This window comes from Ursus americanus, chromosome 12 (assembly GCF_024610735.1).
Source record: "Ursus americanus isolate L20-20 chromosome 12, mUrsAme1.1.p, whole genome shotgun sequence".
Taxonomy (NCBI): Eukaryota; Metazoa; Chordata; class Mammalia; order Carnivora; family Ursidae; genus Ursus; species Ursus americanus.
Window position 1 is genome coordinate 61386904 of NC_142138.1, and position 23996 is coordinate 61410899.

Below are 23996 nucleotides of genomic sequence, written 5' to 3' on the forward strand. Positions count from 1 at the left end.
ATGTAATAATTTAGTCAAATAAAATATCAGAATTAACACTGGAAAACAGTAGTAAGGCCAAATTAAAGCCAAGCAATACTAAATAATAGACAACTTTCTAAAATTTCCTGTAATGTTTGGGAAACACTTTTACTCGTATTTACTACTCTCTAGTAACAAAGTACAGGTTAAAGTCAGGATGGCCTAAGGAATCATTTAAACAACTATTTCAAAATGCAGTTAGGTACCGCTAATGGATTCTCTGCCACACAGAAGAGCAACATTTATCTGCTCCTGTGTCTTTCAACCTCCTGTGCGCAGGTGAAGGCACACAGTGCAATGGGGTTGTCAGCTGAGACTGCTTGCAGCCAGAACTGAGCAGCCTAGACCCTCTGACCATCTGGGCCCGCCTGGCATCCCGAAGATTAAAGGGATCTCAAGCATTCTGCTTGGGAAGCTCTGTTTTAATGATTTCAACACGCTCCACACACAGCTTTTAATAGTAATAAAATTAAATTTACCATCCCATGCATCCAACTATAAGATCAAATGCAAAATAAAATGGGTAACAGGCACTTATTTCTATTATCTCACTCGAAAGATAATAAAAAAGCAAGAGTTTTACCTGGGAAACCGGAGGTTCATGAAGGTCTAACTGAAGTCTCTGTACAACATCAGTAAAATCCTCAGCATGAAAACAAATCACATCTTTGGTTATGCGAGGTTGGTCACTCCTAAGATTAACAAAATCAAATTTTAGAAAATGATGACAACTTTCAGTTCTCCTATTCCTGGAACTGCTACTACTAGCCTAGAAATAGACCCACAGCTCCTACAAACAGAGTGTGTATCTGCTTCTTTAATCAAGATTTAAAAAATAAATAAAACACCAATAAAGCTGTTTTAAAAAATGAAAATTAGATTAGTTGTTACAAAATCAAAATAACAATGACTAAAAACAGTTTCATTCTAAACTAGTTCCATCTGCATCCTCTCACCACTCTGCCCACCATTTCCAGGCCACCCTGTAATGTCATCATCAGGATGGAACGAAGTGGAGAGAAAACGTATCAGCCACATGAGTATCACGCCTTCAGTTTCCGAAGTAGAGAGGGAAAAAGAGCTGAATGATGTACCTGAAATACGTACTGTCGAGCTGTGACTGAACTATCCTTCTAAAAAAGGTCAGATCAAACTCTATTCTAATACTGAAGGCCCTGAAGTTATAAATATGAAAAACAAAACAGTTTTTAAATAAGCTAAATTCTATGCTCTGAGCTTCAGGTTCCAACTGAATGTTAAAGGGTGCAGCCACTATGGAAAATAGTATAGCAGTTCCTCCAAATATTAACAGTAGAATTATCAAATCATCTAGCAATTCTACTTCTGGGTGTATAGCCAAAAAGACTGAAAGCAGAGACATGAAGAGATATTTGTTCATAGCAACCAAAAGGTGGAAGCAACCCAAGCGTCCACTGATGAATGAATGCAGATAAACAAAATGTGCCATATACATATAATGGAATACTATTCAGCCTTAAAAAGGAAGGAAATTATAACACATGGTACAATATAGATGATCCCAGAGGATATTATGCTAACAAAAATAAGCCAGTCCCCAAAAAACTACTGTATGATTCTACTTATGTGAAGTATTTAAAGTAGTCAAATTCACAGAAACAGAAAGTAAAATGAAGGTTACCAGGAGCTGGGGAGAGAGGAGAAAGGGAGTTATTGTTTAATGGGTATATAGTTACAGGTTTGCAAGACAAAAAAGTTCTCTAAATCTGCTTCACAACAAATGTAAATATACTTAACACCTCTGAAATGTAAACTTAAAAAAATGGCTCAGATCTTTCATTTTCATTTTATGTTATATGTATTTTACCACAATTTCTAAGAAAGTTATTTCCCAACCTTTTAAATTGAGTCCACATTTTCTCAGACAACATTAACCAACCTTGCAGTTGAGTTCCCTTAACTTACCATTCACCAAACTGTACAGCTTTCAAAACCCCAACAGCAGCCGTACTCTGCCAGTCAAACCCCTGACCTACATGGTCAGCATGAGCTCTTGTCCTGTCTTCAAAGAGGACTTCACGGGGTTCACTGGTCCGAGGTAGGTACTGGAGATTTTTAATTTCATTCATTGATCTGGAGTTGATTTGGTTGTGAAGTAAAGGGGGGGAAAGTATTAACAGCAATAAGGTGAAAAAGCCTGCTAAAATATCAAATTTTTAATAAGACCAGGACTAATAAGGATTCAATGATTTTGATCATAAGCATTTAACATACTATATTGTCGTGTTTTTTATGATTACCTTCTTCCCTCAGGATGTTATGATAATATAGAAGCTGTGTCTTTGATTTGGCTCGTGTAGTGTTGGAATATATAAAATTTAGGTTTCTAGCAACATAGAACACAATTCAAAGTTCAAGGCTGTATGTTTCTTTACCCTGAGTCATCTTAACTCTCAAAACATTCTACTCGACTGGATTCAAGATGGCAAACTGAGCATGAGCACGATTTCCTTCTACATTAAAATGAAAGTAAAAGGCTTCAAACTACTACGGCAGGGGTAAGGGAGAGGAGATGCATGAATGGATAGGAGTACAGATGAAACAGACCTGGCTATGAACTGGTAACTGTTGATACTGAATACATGAGAATTCATTATATTATCTCCGCTTTTTTATGTGCTAAAAAATTTCTAAATATAATAATATAAAGGTGATAGTAAAGGAATGAATAAGAACCAACAAAGGAAATCAATTAGTTAATGAACAATATCAACAAATTTCTGGAAGATAGAAAATGATTACAAGTGTCTTAGACTAATAAAACTGAGCAGAGAAAGTCACAGGCCTAGAATACACATGAAAGGAATGGCAACTAAAAAGGCACCTGGCCTGCCCAAAAGACCTTAGAGAAGCCTAAGAGGCAAGGGGGTGGGGGGAGAGAAAGAAAAAAGGCCAGGTATAATGATGACAATAGATAGAAATGAGGTAAGGCTGAAAAATGGGGAATTAAAGTGAAATTCTGCAAATAAACCAGTCATCTGCCACCCCTGTGGGTAAAATGAGGTCAGGCACCTACCCCCTTGGAAAAGACTATGACTGACCCCCCAGTATCCATCTCTCAGATTTATTTCCCTGACAAAACTCTGATTCTCATTAGGTATCTGCTCCTACCCTGTAAAGGACCTCATTTACAAGCTTCAGAGCTAGATCCTGATGAATCCTGACAAATTATGGTAAGTGCATTCCCCTTGCTGGTGACTGATTTAAAAATGGGCATGAACTGATTCTGGACAGCAGTTAAGACAGGAAATCTGCTAAGGAGACTTTTGGGAAGTTTCCAAGCCCCTGAAAGAGAAGTAAAAGAAAAGATACTTTTTTCTTCTATTGCGTATAACCAGATCTATATGTGCCTAGAACGGTAAAAGTCATCCAGCAACCATAAAGAAAGCCATTGTGAGTACAAAGCCCAGGCAGAGAGAATGACAGAGCACACAAAAGGAAAAGACCTGACTCCTTGATGAATGTACTGAGTCACTGACTATATATATATATATATATATATATATATATATATATATATATACACACACACACATATATAGTGCCCAGAGCCAAGCTTCTGGACTTGATACATGGGATAACATTTTATTTTATGAACCAGTTTGAATCAAGATTTTTGTTGCTCGTAGCCAAAAGCATCCTGATAAACTTTCAACAAAACAACAACAAAAACCCCTTCGTGTTCTTCTCTAAAGACACTGAACTTACCATATTAATAGAACTAATGTAATCCTCTGGCATGTGGACATATTCTTTAATGTCCAGTTCTATGCCTATTAACTCTACAATGAAACCTACCTAGTGACAAGCCTCACTAAAATATAAATAGAACACACAGTAAGCCCAAAGCTTTATTTCTAAGTACGAATACGTCAACCACAAATCACCAACTATGCGAAGATAGCCTGTAGCAGACTGACAAAGACCAAAATAAACAATGCTATAATGTAAGAATTCAAAAGAAAGGTTAAAAGACAAAAATCAAGTGAATGCACCAAAATCAAAATCAAAAAAACAGGAAATATGAGGATAATCAAAATGAGAGATCTATTACTCAACGAACAGTAGTTTCAGAAAGAAATAACAGAGAAAATGAAGAGATTACCAAAGCAGTTAAGCAAGAAAAATTCCCAGAAATAAAAGGAGACATGAATCTTTCAAATTTAAGGGACCTACCAAACAACAAAAAGGATTAAATATAAGAATAAGAATGAAAGACCCAAATACGTCACTGTGAAATTAAGCTTTCAGAGAGGAAAAGAAAGATTACCTACAAAAAACCCCCAAAATTACACCGGCATTAAGACTTCTCATAAACAATATTACATACCAGAAGACAAAATGTTTTAAGGGAAAATGCATCCTCTGGAATCCAGCTAAACTATCAATTCTATTTAATGAGAGAAAAAATTTTTCACACATAGAATGATTCAGAATACCTTCCTTTTGTTAGAATATTACTTGAGAATGTGTTAAAGTAAGAGAAGGAAATAAGCCTAGGAAGACAACACTATAGGTTAATGTAGAAATGCATTAAGTGGGAAGTCCTAGGTTATTAACTGTGAAGTAAGCTTTTCACATTGAAGAGAACACAGAGCTCCAAAAGACTTCCAGGTTAAAAAAAAAAAATGATGTATTAGAGTAGACAGTATGACTAAAGTTCTGGATTCTTGAGAATACATACAACGAAAGCACAGAATCCAAGGTAACTATCAATATTCTCAAAAAAAAAAAAAAAGACTAATTAAAAAAGCCCAAGTCATAGTCATAGTAGAAAGTATGATTCTAGAAGAAAGAAATATATTTGGAGCAAAAAAGAGAATACAAAATATTAGAGATATGGTCAAGAAAAGTATATGTCCCCCTTCAAAAGAGGGGTAAATCAGAACCACAGGAAAACAGAACAATTTTCTTAAAAAAACCGCACAATCCAAACATGAAACTAATTAAAATGTACATGATTTTCAGTATCTAGGTGAAATACCGGAAAGAAAGATCCTTTTGTATATTATCCCTTTGAACATTAACATAACATTGGAACTTTAGAATACAAATTTTTAACCTACTAATTAGGTTTGCAGTAAACTTACCTTCCCATAATGTTATAAATGCCATTTACTGACTTTCAAATTGTAGAATACACCTACTGACAAAGCATATAAAACCTAATTATGGTTTTAAAGAATATGAATTAACCTCAACAATGTATAAGGACAGCAGGCAAAGAGCTGAAAGGAAGGAGGGCAAAGGAAGGGTAATTTAACTGTTTGGAGAACAGGAAGGAGTCCCTACCATCATACCAAGAAACTGACAAGTTTCCTGCCACAGTCTTAAAACAAAAGGCATTAAAAACAGAAATGGTCTTTTGTCTCCGGTAAAAAGGTGTTTGCCTCTGGGAAAGGTGGCCAGGACTTTTCATTACAAACCTCACTGTGCCATTTGATTTTTTAAAACCCTGTGCTTTATGTATTTAACTTTAAAGTCCATAAATTCAAAGATCATCTTCATTTTTTAAAACCCTGTGCTTTATGTATTTAACTTTAAAGTCCATAAATTCAAAGATCATCTTCATTAGCAGTGCCCTTGATAACTAGATAGCTTCTCACATTGATTCCACCATTTTCAGCAATAAAGAGTTCTCATTAACACAAAAAGATGACATGCGTGTTTAAGTTCTGATTTATTCATTCTAATTCAAAGTGCTTTTGAATGCCTTATTCAAGAATATTTAACCCCAATAAAAATAAAATTTGATAGTCCCTCAGATTAGTGAATAAAAAATAAATTATTAAGTAAATGATGTTGGTACAGCTGCCTAACTACTTGGAAAAAAAGATGAATGTCTCCCTCTGTCCTGAAATCAATACCAGGTAAGTAAAACATGTAAATAATGAAATCACAAAAGTACCAGGAGAAAATGTAGATGAATATTTTGTAATACTCAGTGAGAGAAGGAGTTTCTAAGTCGGCCACTAGGAGAGAAACCTCAGAGGAATATAGATCAGTGTGTAAAGAAAAATAAACTGGGGGGGGGGGGGAAGGGGGACCAAACTCAAAACTGTGAGTAAAGAAAAAACTGAAGCTAAAAGAAAAAAAATGAGCAGGAAAATTTGCAACATAAAAAAAAGTTAGTAGTCATTAAAAAAGAGAATTTAAATGAAAAACAGCCCAGTAAACAAATGGGTAAAATGAAAGGGGAATCACAAAAGAAGAAATACAAATCCCTCAAAGAAAAACTAATTAAAATGAAACATCTCTGTTCAATCAGATCAACAAAGTTTAAAGAAAAATGTTAATGGAGGGTATGGGGAAAAGGGTACTGTCCTACTATTTGCGTGGGAGTATAAATTGGTACACTTCTGGACCAACTTAGAAATGTGTATATACTCTGCACCTTTAAAATTTGTACCAAGAAAATAAACATGCATCTGCACAAAGATATATATATCCACCTACGTACCAACCAGCCAGCCAGCTACCCACAATCAGTGATGTGTTATACATTCCTAACAACCGGCTTCAGGGAAAGATAGCTGATTATAGCTGATTTGCTTATTCCTGTGGTATAAATACTCCTAACATGGCCAATTTCAAGCAACTAATGTGACCTCATTCAATGTGGAATTGGGAGGCTAATAATGGCCCTGTGAGCCTGGCTCCAGCGTAGCACTGTCAAAGTCCTGTTTACATTGAAAAATTGGAAGCAATTTACACTAAAAAAGAATTGGTTAAGTAAATCTTGATACAACCATTCAGTGAGAACACAGTAATTTAAAAATGGTGATATAGCTGCATCTTAATATAACACATAACTTATGGGGTTAAAAAAAAACAAAACCCAAGTGTTAAGTAAACATCATGTAAAGAATGAGTTCATTTGTGTACAAAGTTTAGGAGTATAATACGGACTGAAATTTGAAAGGTGAATATGCCTAAATAGGTGGGATTATGGGTATTTTCTGCCTTTTTATTTTTTTTCTATTATCTGAGTTTTCTAAAAGTTTGTAACAATCAGGAAACAAACAATGGTCATTTCCTTTTTGGAAAAATTATAGAACAAAAAAAAGTATACGGTACTTAAGAATTTAGGATTTCCCGACTCACCATCATGATACACAAAAACTGCCGTGGTCTAAGCAACACGCAGAAGTAGTTTCCTGCCAGGTTCCACCATGCCACCACTTTGCATTCATATATATTTTTTACAAAGTATTTTCATGCAGTATCTCAAGTACCTAAGGTTATTCCATACTTAGCTTTAACATCATTCCCTGTAAGCTTTAAGGTAAAGTCTAGACTAGTCCATTAAAACTCACTTCTGGGGGCATCTGGGTAGCTCAGTCGGTTAAGCTAAAAGGGTCCGTGGACTGAGCCCCACGGTAGGGCTCCCTGCTCAGCAAGGAGTTTGTTTCTCACTCTCCCTCTGCCCTCCCCCTGCTCTCTCTTGCTCTCTCTCTCTAATAAATAAATAAAATCTTTTAAAAATAAATAAATAAACTCACTCCTGGATATTTATTTGGGGTTATTTCCATAGTCTAAGGAAATATAAATTATTTTCACTCTTATTTGAGATATTTTTCATAGTACTAGAATAAATTAATCTACATTGTTTTAAGTGTCTGTAACACAAAATATGTTAGCCCCATATGAATTACTATAGGAGATATACATTACTGGTTTCATTCAGCAAACACTACTGATCACCTGTCTATGGGTCATGGAGACTGAGAAGAATAAAACACAATCACTGTCCTCAGAACTCAAAATTTAGTAAAAAAACAAAAAACATGTAAAGAGATCATTAATGAACAGAATGATGTGTAAACACAGAGAAGGGAACAATTAATTGTCTATGGGAACAAAGTAAAGCTTCACAAAGGAAGTAACATCCAAGTTTAGTTTTGAAAATTTATTTAGAGTTTGTCAGGGAGAGAGGAAGATGGCGGGGGGGATGCCATTCTAAGTAAAAAGAACAGTGCAAAAGTACAGAGCTGTGAAAGACCACAGTTTGAAAACTGAACTCTGCATGGCTGGAACAGACTAGAAACAGATCCAGCTAGAATTACTGATGGGGCCAGATTATGAAAGATCCTTACAGCCACACAAAGGAGTTTGAACTTTTATCTTGCAGGCAGTTAGGACCCAGGTTTTAAGAAAATAGGAAAAAATTAAATTTGCTTTTTTAGAAGGATGCCTCACTCTGATGACTATGCAATGTAAACTGGACTGAGAAACTGACCACTGAAGATTTACTTAAGATAGCTTTTCAAATAATCTAGACAAATAGTTTTCAAACGGTGCCCAGGTCTCAATCACTTTTATAAGCAACCAAACTTTTAAAAAATGCTTTTCCTTATTTGGGAAAAATAAATGTTTACCGTCGTCTTTTGAAGGGTGACTTTGGCATATCTGCTGTAGGGATCATCTGCTCTCCCGGCCTTACCCACATGATCGGCCCATCATCACTCTGGGACCTACACTGGAGTCGGAGGCTGGAAAGCGTACCCCAGGGCAAAGTCATCTAGAAGTCAGATGAATTAGTCACATTAAAAAAAAATTTTTTTTTACTATTTACAAGTTAACTCTCTACTACCCCAAACCAAAAGAAAGCTCTAGGAAGTTTACTTTGTATATGTATATGAAGAAATAAATGCTATATTAGATAATTTATATGTAAAATTCTGAACCAATAATTTCCTAAACATTTCTATTCAAAACATTGGATAAAATTTAATTTTAATAGACAAGATTAATCTAATATTAATACTTTTTAATAGAAAGTGTCCACTACAGTAATGATCAGAACTCTAATAATTGGCATTAACACTCACTTTCAGAAATGGTGATTCTTCTAACATATCAAGGAACTCTGGGAAATAATCACCAACTTCTTCATCTACTGCTCCAACAAGACTTATCTGCCGCATGGGACCTGCTCGGTAGGTGCCACAGCAGTATGTCCTGTTGACCTGAGATAAAACGAAAGAGGGGGGAGAAAGGACTGAAGTACACTGTAATATAATTAAAGAATTAGAATATTGTTTCCATTGTTGCTCTTTCTTCTACATACTAAGAACTCAATGGTCAGTACCTTGTATAAAGTCCATAGTTACAGAAAGGTGCCCTAGCACACTGACAAACACATTAATATGATAAGCGCCACAAACAGAAATTTCAAAGAGCAAGTTAATCTATGACCCCAACATCTCAAAGAAACATGGAAGACATTAAGATATACTTAAACTTCTCTGAGAATGATTTTTGTACTTTGTAAACACTAAAAATAAGTAATAATAACAATAATAATAACAAAGTGATCTTTATTTAAGAAAAAAAATCAGTAAATAAACAGTAAAATTGGTAGGGCAAAGAAAAAAAAAAAAAAGACCAAAGTCAAGATTAATCTTCCATATCCATTCTGTACTCCCTAGTGAAAACCTTCACATCAGGCCAGATACCAGGCTTAACTGTTACCAAACCCAATCTCCCTCCCAATTACTTGCATATAAGATCCTCTACCCCGGGCAAACTGATCTTTTTGTCTACTCAACTTACGCCAAACTTACTTCTACCTGCAATGATTTTTCTCTTAAATCTGCCCTACTTGGACTGTCCTCTTTTCTGTCAACCCAAATCTTATCTTTCAAACATCACTTCAAGACTTTTCTTCTGGAAGCCTTCCTGATCACCTTTCATGATCTTTTCCTTTTCTGAAATCTAATGTTACCTGCAAGCACACAGACATTTTCTATCAACTCTCTAGTGAACTGAGGGCATATTTTATACCAATTGTAGCCCAGAGAATCCTAGCATTCAAATGGAATCTACTAGTAGACCTGAAACTAATAGTACACTGTATGCTAACTGGAATTTAAATAAAAAGTAAATGGAATCTACCAATTGATTTGATACAATCTGATATTATTCTTCTAAGTTATTTCTTGTATTTTCTTATATTCCCACACCCAACTTATTTTTTTTTTATATTTTTATTTATTTGAGAGAGAGAGAGCACAAAATGGGGTAAGGGGCAGAGAGAGAAGCAAGCTCCCTGCTGAGCAGGGAGCCCAAAGTAGGGCTTTATCCCGGGACTCTGGAATCATGACCTGAGCGAAGGCAGACGTTTAACTGACTGATCCACCCACGTGCCCTTCCCATCTCTAATTTAAAATGAATGTTTCTCAAGGGTAAAGACAGATCCATGCATAGATGACTAGACTAAAAATGCTTAATTCTATCCAGAATTTCCACCCTGGATCAGTAACCAAGCATTCTCTACCTTAGTTAAGGTGCAGATTAGATTGAAAAACCTAATATAGGGGTGCCTGGGTGGCTCAGTCGGTTAGGTAACCAATTCTTGATTTCAGCTCAGGTCATGATCTGAGTCAGGCTCCGTACTCAGCGGGGAGGTCTGCTTGAGATGCTCTCCCTCCCTCTCTCTCTCTGCCCTTCCCCCCGCCACACACGCTCTGTCTCTCTAAAATAAATAAATCTTAAAAAAAAAAAGATTCAATTGTTGTTTTAAATACCACCTATTCTGCCTCAATACAAGGCATAAATGACAATCTAGTATTTCTTACACAGTTCTCTACTATTAGTTCTCTAGCAGCATTTTCAGAACCCACTATTTTTTTTCTGTAGATAATTTAATAGCACCCCTATTCGTACACAATACACACAGAAAAAAAAGGTCTTAGCTCCTGTTCTCAAATATCAGGGATTTCTTAATTTCTTATGTATCTTTCCCAAGATCACCTTATGTAATCATTAAGCAGCAACCACCCACGACAAAAGTCACCTTGCATATATTTTTATGAGTTACCTTCCATTCATTTGTACGATCATCATGCTATGAAAAGCCAGGCGAGACAGACTGGAAAAGAAGATGATCATGGGATACAAAGATAAGGAAAGCTTTTCCACTTAGGAAAGCTTTTCTAAGCATTATTCTAACCTTTCTAGGCCAAGCACCCTAAAACAACTGAAGCAGATTCATTAACCTTCAATACAAGTTCTGGGAATTAACCTTCAATACAAGTTCTGGGAATTGCATGCTTTCAGGGATAACAAATATGAGTCCCCCCATAAAACTCCCCCCCACTATTCCCAATTGTAAGAAGTTCCTTTACCAAGATAGATTTTCAAAAATACAGAACAGTGGCATTTTATGTGAGAACTCTCCTAGAGACACGTCACAATTTAAAGCTTACAAAACTCAAGACTAATTCTAAAAAAGTACACTGCCATGTGCCACTTTTGCTAGCTTTGAGATTATGCAACTCTTAATGCATTATAAATTTGAAGGAATTCACACTACTTTAAATTTTACATACAAAGTAAGACTGAATTTTTTTAAGATTTTATTTATTCATTTGACAGAGAGGGAGACAGCCAGTGAGAGAGGGAACACAAGCAGGGGGAGTGGGAGAGGAAGAAGCAGGCTCCCAGCGGAGGAGCCTAATGTGGGGCTCGATTCCAGAACGCCAGGATCACGCCCCAAGCTGAAGGCAGACGCTTAACGACTGAGCCACCCAAGACTGAATATTTTTATATCACAGTACCTGAAGTTACCTAATTTAAACAATTAGCAATAATTTAATCGATAGCACTGAACTTTAAGACAACTTAAAAATGTGAACACTTGGGATAAATAGTATGCGACATGAATAAATATAAATATAAATATAAATATAAATATAAATATAAAGCATCCTTTCCTATTTGGAAAGAGAAAGAAAGTTAAATTAAAAAGAGGGAATTGTTGAATTATTTTTTATTTAAATATATATATTATAAATTTACAATTTATCCTGTGTCTAGAAAGAACGTAATAATCAGACATTAAACTGTGGCCAAGGAAAAATAGTAGTAATAGCAAAGCTGATTAACAGTATCTATCACATGTGTAAAAAATGTTCATAAATGCTACAGTTCATAATGCATTTAAATAATTAACAGCACAAGTTAGAAGATGGACAGCATTTATGACCAGAAATTCAACATGAACCAACTGTGTGACACCGAGCTGCCAAACAAGCAAACTACTAATTCTACCCTTCTTCTTTTTAGAAACAGAACTTCCTGGGCATATAGCCAATAAGCTAAGTTCCAGCCAAGTGTGGTCTGGAACTAAGTTCTGGCCAATGAGATGTTAGTATAAGTTACATATGCAATTTCCAGAGCATGCCTTTGTAAGTAAGCAGCTTGCTCTCCACTTCCTCTTTCTGTCTCTTGAGAGCCAGGTTCAAATACGCAGACACCACCACCAAAGGGACTGGCAAAACTTAAAAGGAAAGGAGAATCCTGGATGACATCATGGAACAAAACAGAGCTGCTTAACCTCCAGACTTGCTACTCAAGAGAGAAACTTCGATTTTGTTCTGGCAACTGTATGTGACACCTCTTTGTTACAGTGGTTTGGCCTGTTTTGTATCTTGTATACCAGCACACACTTCACTTTATTATGTTTCACAGATACTACGCTTCACAGGTAGCTGCATTTTTTACAAACTGAAGGTCTGAGGGAACTCTGCCAAGAGTTAAGTCTATCAGCACCATTTTTCTAACATTTGCTCTTCGTGTCTCTGTGTCACATTTTGGTAATTCTCACAGTATTTCAAACGTTTTCATTATCACTGTATTTGTTATGATGATCAGTGCTCACTGTAATTGTTTTGGGACACCACAAACTGTACCCACATAAGACAGCGACCTTAATAAATACTGCATGTGTACTGACTGCTTTACTGACTGGCTGTTCGTCCATCTCTCTCCCTCCTCCTCAGGTTTAGGCCCTATTCCCTCAGACACAACAAAACTGAAATCAGGCCAGTTAATAACCTTACAATGGTCTCTGTTTAACCGAAAGGAAGAGTTGCATGTCTCTCATTTTAAATCACAAGCTAAAAATGAGTAAGCTTAGTGAGGAAGGCATGTCAAAAGCGAAGACAGCCCAAAAACTAGGCCTCTTGCACCAAATAGCCAACTTGTGAATAAAGGAAAATTTCTTCAAGGTAATTAAAAGTGCCACCACCATGAAACACACAATGATAAGAAAGAGCTTTACTGCTGATATGAAGAAAGTTTTAGTGGTCTAGACAGAAGATCAAACCAGCCACAAGATTCGTTTAAGCCAAAGCCTAATTCAGAGCAAGGCCCAACTTTTATCAATTTTATGAAGGCTGAAAGAGGTGGGAAAGCTGCAGAAGGAAAAGTCTGAAGTAAATAGAGGTTGGTTCATGAGATTTAAAGAAATAAGCCATATCCGTAACAGAAAAGCACAAGGTGAAGCAGCAACTGCTGATACAGAAACTGCAGCAAGTTCTCCAGAAGATCTAGCTAAGATAATTAATGAAGGTGGCTACACTAAACAACAGATTTTCAATGTAGTCAAAATAGCTTTATATTGAAAGAAGATGCCATCTAGGACTTTCATAGCTAGACAAGTCAGTGCCTGGCTTCAAAGTTTTAAGAGACAGGCTGACTCTCTTATCAAAAGATAATGTAGCTGGTGACTCCAAGTTGAAACCAATGCTCATTTACCATTCCAAAATTCCTAGGGCCCTTAAGAACTACACTAAATCTCTTCTGCCTGTGCTCTGTAAATGGAACAACAAAGCCTGGATGACAGCACATCTGCTTACACAACATGGTTTACTGAATATTTTAAGCCCACTGTTGAGACCTACTGCTCAGAAAGAGAGATTCCTCTCAAAATATTACTGCTCACTGATGTACCTGGTTACTCAAGAGCTCTGATGGAGATGGGTGGTGAGATTGGTATTATTTTCATGCCTGCCAACACAACATCTATTCTGCAGCCCATGGGTCAAAGAGTCATTTCAACTGTCAAATCTTTATTTATTTGTATAATACGCTGCCACAAATAGTGACTCCTCTTACGGGTCTGGGCAAAGTAAATGGAAAACCTTCTGGAAAGGATTCATCATTCCTAGATGCCATTAACAACATTCACGATTCATAGGAAGAGGTCAAAATATCCATATTAACAGGAGTTTGGAAGAAGTTGAATCCAACTCTCATGGATGACTTTGAGGGGTTCGAGACTTAAGCGGAGGCAGTAACTGAAGGTGTGGTGGAAACAGCAAGTGAACTGGAATTAGAAGTGAAGCCTAAAGATGGGACTGAACTGCTGCAATCTCATGGTAACACTTTAGTAGGTGAGGAGCTGCTTCTGATGGATGAACAAAAAAAGTGCTTTCGTGAGATGCAGTCTACTCCTGGTGAAGATGCTGTGAAGATTGTTGAAATGGCAACAAAGGACTTAGAATAGTACATAAACTTAGTTGATAAAGCAGCAGCGGGGTTTGAGAGGACTAACTCCAATTCTGAAAGAAGTTCTATTGTGGGTAAAATGCTATCACACAGCATCACATGCTACAGAGATATTGTTTGTGAAAAGAGTCAATCAATGTGGCAAACTTCACTGCTGTCTTAAGAAATGGTCAAAGCCACCCAACCTTCAGCAACCACCACCCTGATCAGTCAGCAGCCATCAACATTGAGGTAAGAACCTCCTCCACCAGAAAAAAGACTGACTCCCCAAAAGCGCAGATGATGGAAGTTAGCATTTTTTAGCAATAGAGTATTTTTTTAAATTGAGGTATATGCATTGTTTCTTTAGACATACTGCTACTGGCCCACTTAACAGACTATGCAGTGCGGTGCAAACGTAACTTTTATAATGCACTGGGAAAACAAAAAATTCATTTGACTTGCTTTATTATGGTGGTCTGGAACCAAAACCTCAATATCCCCAAGGTATGCCTGTACTTTCTATACTAAGAGAGACAATACTCCGTATTGCACAGATGACATCTGGAGTATTAGCTCCTGCTCTGAGCTTTAGAAGTCTGAAAAGGGAGCACATGCAAAGGAAACAATTAAGATGATTAGTGACTTGAAAACAAGATAAATCAGAAAAAGTGTGAAGAAATTATTTAACTTGAAAAGACCAAAGTAGAAAAGAAGAGCAGACTCATATAATTTTAAATAAAAAACAGGAATTATAGGACAGTCAGTATCATTCACTGAATGAAAGTTTACCGTATATTACGTCAGACACTGTCCTAACCACAGATATAGCAAGCCAGACCCACTCTTGGCCCCTGGAGGCTTCCAGTCTAGTCTTGCAGGGAGAGGTAGACACTAAACAAACATTTAATTATAAGCTGTGACAAGTCCTCAGAATGGAATAAGACACTGTGAAAGAGAACAAGGGATCCCGATTTAGAGAATAAAGTGTTCCTCAAAGTAACATGGAGTTGAAATATGTAAAACAAGTTTAAGAGAAACAAAACCCCATAAGAATCACCCTTCTCAAGGTCTACAAGAAAGCTAATGATGCTAAACACAGGAAGCAAAAGAAAAAAATAAGGATGAGGCTGGACGAATGAGCTGTAGCTGGATCAGGAGAGCCTTGAAGACTACACTAAAGATTTGGGAATCACTAAGATCCTTTCAAGTAGTAAAAGGAAAGTTATCAATTTGCCTTTGTCTTTTTTAGGGCAGAGGGGGCTTGGTGTTTTTGTATTTGTTTCATTTTCTCAGAGGGGTACTGAAAGAGACTTAGGCTTCTGTAATATTCCAAATAAGAAAACGATAAACGAAGTTACTAACAGTGGAGATGATTAGAAAATGATAAAGAAAAAAAGGTTTGAAAAATATCCACGAGTTAAAATTGCCAGGACTTGGAGACAGACTGGATATGATAGGGCAGAGGAAGGAATGCCAAAGATGTCTCCCCGGTTCTGACCTTTGCAAAGAGATAGAGAAACCACTGTTTCTACTAGAGGACCAGCAGGTTTGGGTGGGAAGGTGGTAGCTTCAAGTTTGAACATGATTAGCTTCAATTGTGTGGTGGGCTGAATAATGGCCCCCAAAGATATCTAGGTCCTAATCCCTGGAACCCGAGAACATCACCTTATACGGCAAAAAAAACTTTGTAGTTGTAGTAGATTAAGAATCTTGAAATGGGGAGAGTAGCCTAGTCTACCCAGGTAAGCCCTAAACGTAATCACAGGCACCCTTCGGAGGCAGCGGCACAGGGAGATTTGCAGAGAAGGCGACACAATGATGGAAGCAGAGTGGAGTGATGTACTTTACAGATGGAGGTACGGGCCACAAACTGGGAAATACAGGAGGGTACCAGAAGCTAGAATAGGCAAAAAAACACACAATAAAACCCAGATTCTCCCTCAGAGCCTTCGGAACGTAAGAAACTAAAACTACGCACTGTTTTAAGGCACTATGTTTATGGTAATTTGTTACAGGAGCAATAGGAACTAATACCAAGTAGCTCTAAAACCCCCATGTGGGTATGTCAAAAGGGTAGCGGGCTATGAAATCAAGTGGTTTGGACTGAGGATATAAATCCTAGTCGCTGGCTACAGAACATATATAGAGTTCAGAGAGCAGGGGTCTTTGCCTAGGAAGACCCAATTTAAAAAGCACCAAAGGAGGTTAAGAAGAAAACCAAGACAGCACGACATAATAAAAGTTAAAATAAGAAAATATTTCAAGAAGTTTGGTCAAAGCGTTTGTGAGACTTCAGTGAGATGAAGATGAAAAATGCCCATTGGCGACCTTGGCAAGAGAGGTTTTTCAGAGAAAGTATGAGGACAGAAACAAAATCAGTAGTCTGAGAGATGAGAAAATGTGGACAGCAAGTGTAAACAATTCTTTCAAGAAATTAGGCTGTGAAAATAAAAAACGCTGGTAGTGAGAGGAGAAAATAAGATCAAGAGAGAACTCTCTTAAATGGAAAGACTGAGCAACCCTCAATAGGGTTGTATGAACTTTCCCTCTAGCACTGTAAGAAAGACATCATCCCACAGACCAACAGACTGTTTTCAAACTTTTGGATTTTTACTAATTTGGTAAGTTAAAACTACCATCTTAGTAGTTCTAATTTTACTTTCTTAGGAATGAAGCTGTGTATCTTTTCAAATAAGAGATTAAAGGGTCTTTTGTATTTCTTTTTCTGTGAACTATCCACTCATAATGCTTATGTTTAAATTGGGCTACAAGTATTTATTTCTCTTATCTACTTCTAGAACCCTTAATAATTTAGAAAGATTAATCCTCTGTGAAATGTATACAGTTTTTCAAAACTTGTCTTTTGACGGTGTTGACCGTGATTTTTATTTTGTTTTGATCATAGAAAGACCTTTTGAACTACAAAGTTATGAAAGAGTTCTTCCATGTTTTCTTTGATTACATTAATGTCTCCATTTTCCACATTTAAATCTTTGATCTCATTCGGAATTTATCTTGGTATCCAGGGATATGGATACCAAGATGAATTCTAGGTAAATACCCTGAAATACCCTGATGTCCCAACACTATCATCTCTCTGCCATCAATGATTTGAGATACTATCATTTTTATGTATCAAGTACCTATTTGTATTTGGGCCTATTTCTAGACTTAATTTTCTGTTTTACTGAATAATGTTCATAAACCAATATACACTTACTTAATCACTAAATCTTTAGACTGTATTGGTATCTGATAGGGCCCTCCCCCACCACTGCTTTTCTTTTTTATCATTTTGATGTTGGCTCTTCTTAATCCAAAAATATATCTTTCCATCTAAGTCTTCTTTTGTGTGATGTCTTAATGTTAATGGGAAGAATCTGGTAAAGGTGAAAAGGTGAAGAGGGCTGCTATTTAAACATGGCAGACAGAACAAAAGATTTATGTCTATTCCGTAGGAAAACCCACTCAAGTGAGAGGAAAACAGAAGGCTATAAATCCCAGAAGCTCAAAGAGAACAGAAGTAAAAAAAAAAATGACAGATACAAGTTAGCAAACCATTTTTTACAAGGGGAAAAGTGTACAGGGGAATTAGCCAACTGAGAACTTTGAATACTTAGTACCTACATAGAAGATAACCAAAAAGTCAGTTTGTGCTGCAGAATAATGGAAAGGCTAAGAAGAAGAAGGGGGGAGACAAAGCATGGAATTAAAAACTAGGAAGATGGATTTAAAATTTGTATAAGAATTAGTTAGATCCCTCTGCTTATGTTCCCCACTCCCTGCCCCATCCCACATTCTTACCCTATCTTGCGGAGAAAGTGAGCCAAAGAGACTATGGAAAATATAGATACCAGGCACAAATATGAAAGAAGGCCATTATACTGACAACCGACAATTAAGTGAAATTCCATATATTGAACAATGAACTCACAGTTCAACTCCAAGAATTCTAGCAAACAGAAATATAATCTACTCTACTCCCCTGGCAAAAATGCAGTAGAGTCTTAGCTGTAGAAATTAAAAGCCCCAGAGAAAAGATGTCTAAATGTTGATATTTGGAGCTTTTCTTACAATGATATGGCCAGATTCCCTACTTATCATCAAAGGGCCAATCCCACCTATGTGTCCGCAGTTTCTAATCTGTTTTATACTAACATATATTCCAATATAAATAGATCACCAGACATTTGAAGAAAATAAACAAGATTAAAACAAAATAGAACCTGAGGAAACTACAAGAAAATTTCAAAACAATTATTAATACCATCAAAGAGATGAAAGATGATATTGCATCCATGAAACAATAAGTTATTTAAATTAAAAAAAAAAAACAGGGTCTTAAATTCAAAATATTAGTTGAAATAAATCAACAGGAGGGAAAGAAGATAGTTAAATCTCCCCAGAAAGTAGAACAAAAAGACAAAGAAAAATAAAAGGAGTGATAGGAAAAATTTACAGGTTCAGTCAGGAGGCCTAATTCCAATCCACAAGTTTCAGGAAAAAAGAACAGGGAACACTAAGGCAAGGAAATTAAGAAAGAAATACACAAAACTTACCCAAACAAAAGGATATGCATTTCTATACTGAAAAGGCCTAAATACTCATCAGAGTGAATATAAAAGGGCTCATACCAATGAAATCTGAGAAAATCATGTGGGTTGGAGGTGGTCTTCAACTGTATTGCTAAAATTTTATTTCTTGGGCCAAGTAGTTAGAACATAGGTGTTTATTACTCTTCATACCTCTATGTATGTCTGAAATATTTCACAGTAAATTAAAAACAAAAGCCAATTTAAAAAAAAATCTCAAGGCACATTATCCTCAGTATTCTGAAATTCTGCAGTAAAGAGGTTTTAAAATAAGTTTCCAGAGAGGGGGAAAAAAAACCCACCTAAAAACATCAGGAATCATTATGATACTGGATTTCTCAATAGCAGTACTAGAAGCTTAAATAAAGACACTTTGCCTTTATAATCTCAAGAAAATGCCTTCATAAATCTCAAGAAAATGATCTCCAACAGAGAATGCCACCTATCTGCACTACCCAAAAAATGTAATGGTAGGATAAAGACTTTAAACATGTGAAATCTCATTTGAATCACTGAATTCAGTCAAAGAATAGTCATGGGTTCTCAGAACATGAGAAAAAGGCAAACAGAAATCCCAGGGCACACATGTATAGGCTACCTGGGATGTATAGAGGGTACCTCTACATATATTCCCACTGCAACACTGTAATATTACAAAACTGTAAACAACCTAAATGTACAAGAACAGGAGAATAAACAGTGATATAATCACACAACAAAATACTAAAAATAGCAGTTAAAATGAATGAACTAGAGTTACGTATATCAACATAATTCTCTAAGGCAATGTTGAAATGAAGCAATCTGTAGAATGATACTCGCAAAATATTATTTATAAAGTGTTAAATTACACAAAATAGTTTTATATAGTCTATGTTCATACATGCATAGCAAGATAGTAGAAGGTGCATAAAAATAATAAACCACAAATTCAGAAGAAAGATTTACTTCTGGGGAGAAAAAAAAAAAGCTTAGTATTTTATTATAAATGAAGGAAACATAAAGAATTCACTTACTATAATTTGCACTTTACATGGGAATGGAGAGGGAAAAGATTAAAGGGGTGGGGTGCATAAAGATCCTAAGCAAATGGGTAGTTTCTGTTTCAAATGATGAAAAAGTTCAAGAAATGGATAATGGTGATGGCTGTATAACATTGTGAAAGCACTTAATGCCAATGAATTATACACCTAAAAATAGTTAAACAGTAATTTTGTTATGTATATTTTGTGACAATCCTAAGCAAAGTGAGGAGTGGAATCTAGAACACAGGTGAAAGATTAGCTTTTGAGGAGGAGGTGGGATTTCTTTCTATTTTAACAGGAGGGAATACAGAAAAGATGTATATAGATAAAGAGTTTGAATAGTCTTCATGAAGAACAAACAAGCAAGCTGACCAAAGAAAAGCAGCAAGCTTCCCAGACAATGTTGAGGGTCCACTGGCAGCCTTATGAAACCTTAAGAACAGACAAGCTCCTGAATAATTATCAATTATCAACCCAAAGTGATTTTCTGAAACACCTGCACTATGTAGAGGTTAGACAAGATTATCTCTAAGAGCCCTTGGTTTATGATTTCTATGAAATTCTAAAAGGATGATCTACAGGTCAAATGAAGGAAAACACAGTAATGCTAGATGGTATATATTTTCAAAGTTTCTTAAATTTGCCTGATCATAGGATTTGAATCACGTATTTATCTCAGGACTCACTCCAGACCTAATCATAATTTCCAGGAGAGGAACCTGAGATTCTAAATATGTATCTGGAATCAGCAAGCCCAGATTATTCTTAAGATCTGGCAGGTTTGAAAAACTCTGGCCTGAAAATGACACCCGAAAGCAGAGAACAAGCTGAGTAGAGGCGTTTCAGGAGGACTGGAGGGAGGAAGTAGAGACTTAAGAACAGAAAAAAGTAAGACTGCCATGGAAGCAAGAGACAGAATACCAGAGAAAACTCAATCATTACTAAAATCAGAAGGCAAAGGGGGAGCAGAAAAGGATTGTGGAATCAATGGAGAAAATGCCTGTAAGAAAATAGTAGTTAGCTTTGCATGCATTTAAAAAAATTCTTATAATATCTATAAAAGTTTAAGCAATTATATTTGAAAATACATATTGCTCTGTCAGTGGGTTATATAATCCTTTAGATTAGAAACTTAATTTCATGGGGCACCTGGGTGGCTTAGTCAGTTAAGCGTCCAACTCTTGATTTTGGCTTGGGTCATGATCTCTGGGTCTGGCCACTGAGCCCCGTAGAGCTCCACACTCAGCAAGGAGTCACTTGGGATTCTCTCCCTCTGCCCCTCCCCCCGCTCATGTGCATGCAAGCACACGCTCTCTCTCTCTCTCTCAAGATCTTTAAAAAGAAAAGAAAAACTTAACTTCACAGTTATCCTGTATCAATTGCTAAGAGTGAAATAAGTTCCAAATACATACACTTTTTAATAAGGACAGTCATCTGTCAGTTAAAAACTTAGAAGACAGCGGTTTTATTCATAACTGCCAAAACCTGGAAACAACCAAGATGTCCTTCAGTAGGTAAATGGATAATGTAGTATATCCAGACAGCAGAGTATTATTTAAAAAAAAAAAAAAAAAGCTATCAAGACATGGAAGAGCCTTAAATGCATATTATTAAGTGAAAGAAGCCAATCTGAAAAGGCTACATACTATTTGATTCCAACTATTTCACATTCTGGAAAAGGCAAAACTATGGAGACAGTAAAAAGATCAGTGTCTGCCAGGGGTTGGGAGAGGAAGGAAAAGGATGAAGAGGCAGAGCACAGAGGATTTTTAAGATGCGAAAATACTCCGTGTACTACCATAAAGAATGACTCATGTCATTATACATTAGTCCAAACCCATGAAAGTACACCATCAAGAATGAACTATAATGTAAACTACGGACTTTGGATGATTATGATGAATCAATGCAGGTTTATCACCTGTAATAAATGGACCACGGGGAAGGTGGGGGGTGGTGGTATGGATGTTGATAATGAGGAAGGTTGTGCACAGATGGGGGCAGAGAGTTTGCGGGAAATCTCTGTACCTTCCCGTCAATTTTGCCATGAACCTAAAACTAATCTAAAAAAGAAATTCTTAAACACACACACACACACAAACACACAAAAACAACACTTAGAAGAACACCAAGCTAGAAATATACTATATGGACATGCCCACCCAACAACTGAGTGCAGGGGTAATTATTCTACAGAACTCATGTTTTAGGAAGAAGCCTATTCAAACTGATTGTTTAAAAAACAGAAAGGATAAAGCTAGCCAGCAATCTTCCCAATGTTGTGATCTGTGAATAGGAAGGCATTCCTACTTTAAAACACACAGTGAAAAAGCAGGATGAGTCAAAATGAGTTTATTATAAGCTGTACTTAGAATGAAAGGAAAAAAAGATCCAAACCTACCATTCCTATGCTGGTTTATTTTATAAAGCCAGCTACTTAAAACATTTACTTCTCCTTTTATATAACACACTGATGTGTAGTTCATAAACAGTTTCTCAGTTATTTAACAGCTACAAAGCACTCTCCCAGTTCGACTCTCTTAATTAGTACTACCAACTCACCATAAAATGTTAATTATATTGATCAAAGATGAGGAGCACCTAATAAGCCCAATTTAGGCCTTGCCACAACACACAAGGAAGAAATAACATTCGCTGATTTTCTCTGGAACAAAAGACATTACCATTTTATGGTAATAAAAGTATTATTTGTAAGAACTTCCACCACCACCTAAATAAAGTTAAAAATCTATGATCCTCAGTAAAAGACTTCAACATTGCATGTATACAGAATTTTTTTAAGCAGAACTTAAAATATGCACACTTGCCAGATAAAGAAAAACTCTTATTATGGTAGATAGGCTTTTTTAATCAATTGCCTCTCTCCCCAGCACATACATATACACATCCTTCTTCTCCATATACACCCTTCAATCCCCTAGTTGCTCTAAGGTGAAAATAATCTCAGATGGCAATATTTAAAACAACTCCTAATTTAATTTCCACTGTATTTTTAGTGTTTTAGTGTTCCTTATTGTTGCTTTGGCTTGCAATTCCTGTATAGAATTTACAGTCTACAGCCTTGCTGGCTCGTGACCAGCAATATTAGCGTCACCTGGAAACTTATCAGAAATGCAGACTATAGGGGCGCCTGGGTGGCACAGCGGTTGAGCGTCTGCCTTCGGCTCAGGGCGTGATCCCGGCGTTATGGGATCGAGCCCCACATCAGGCTCCTCTGCTATGAGCCTGCTTCTTCCTCTCCCACTCCCCCTGCTTGTGTTCCCTCTCTCACTGGCTGTCTCTATCTCTGTTGAATAAATAAATAAAATCTTTAAAAAAAAAAAAAAAAAAAAAGAAATGCAGACTATAAAGTCCCAACCCAGACTTATAAAATCAAAAATCTGCATTTTATATACACATTAAAACTTGCTAACTCTCACCTATAGGATTTAATTCCACTCAAAGACAGAAGAAAAAATATTTATCTTTGTACATCTGCCACTATTTAACCTTGGGGAAGGTCATAACCAAAATGTGACCTTCCTCAACTATAAAACGAAGGCTTGGAAACAGCCCCCACCTACTCTAAAATCCTGTTAGTCCGTAAGATGGCTGGAAGACTATTATAATTACAAGATATAGCACCTAAGCAAAAGAAATCATAAATTTTTTTTTTAAAGATTTTACTTATTTATTTGACAGAGACAGCCAGCTAGAGAGGGAACACAAGTAGGGGGAGTGGGAGAGGAAGAAGCAGGCTCCCAGCAGAGGAGCCTGACGTGGGGCTCGATCCCAGAACTCCGGGATCACGCCCTGAGCTGAAGGCAGACACTTAATGACTGAGCCACCCTGGCGCCCCAAGAAATCATAAATTATACTTACTCCTAAAATATATATAGGGAGAAATATATTTCTAAGTGGACACTAATTTTTTTCTTCATTAACTAAAGATTCCACAAACACTTAAACTTTTTGGTCAAAATTGTTATTTAGCCAATGATTATTTAAAACTTAATTAGATCTGAATAATCCTACAAAATTA

The 23996-nt window shown here is 36.4% G+C and overlaps 1 protein-coding gene across 1 annotated transcript in view; it reads right to left on the bottom strand.

Moving 5' to 3' along the window:
- RSBN1 (round spermatid basic protein 1) overlaps positions 1–23996 on the bottom strand; it is a 45560-nt gene that overhangs the window by 4636 nt on the left and 16928 nt on the right. The window contains exons 3-6 of the mRNA XM_045801475.2: positions 8892–9029; positions 8439–8581; positions 1966–2133; positions 605–713 (exon numbers count right to left, since the gene is read on the bottom strand). Coding sequence (XP_045657431.1) covers positions 605–713; positions 1966–2133; positions 8439–8581; positions 8892–9029 — 558 coding nt within the window. The remainder of the gene's footprint in view (positions 1–604; positions 714–1965; positions 2134–8438; positions 8582–8891; positions 9030–23996) is intronic.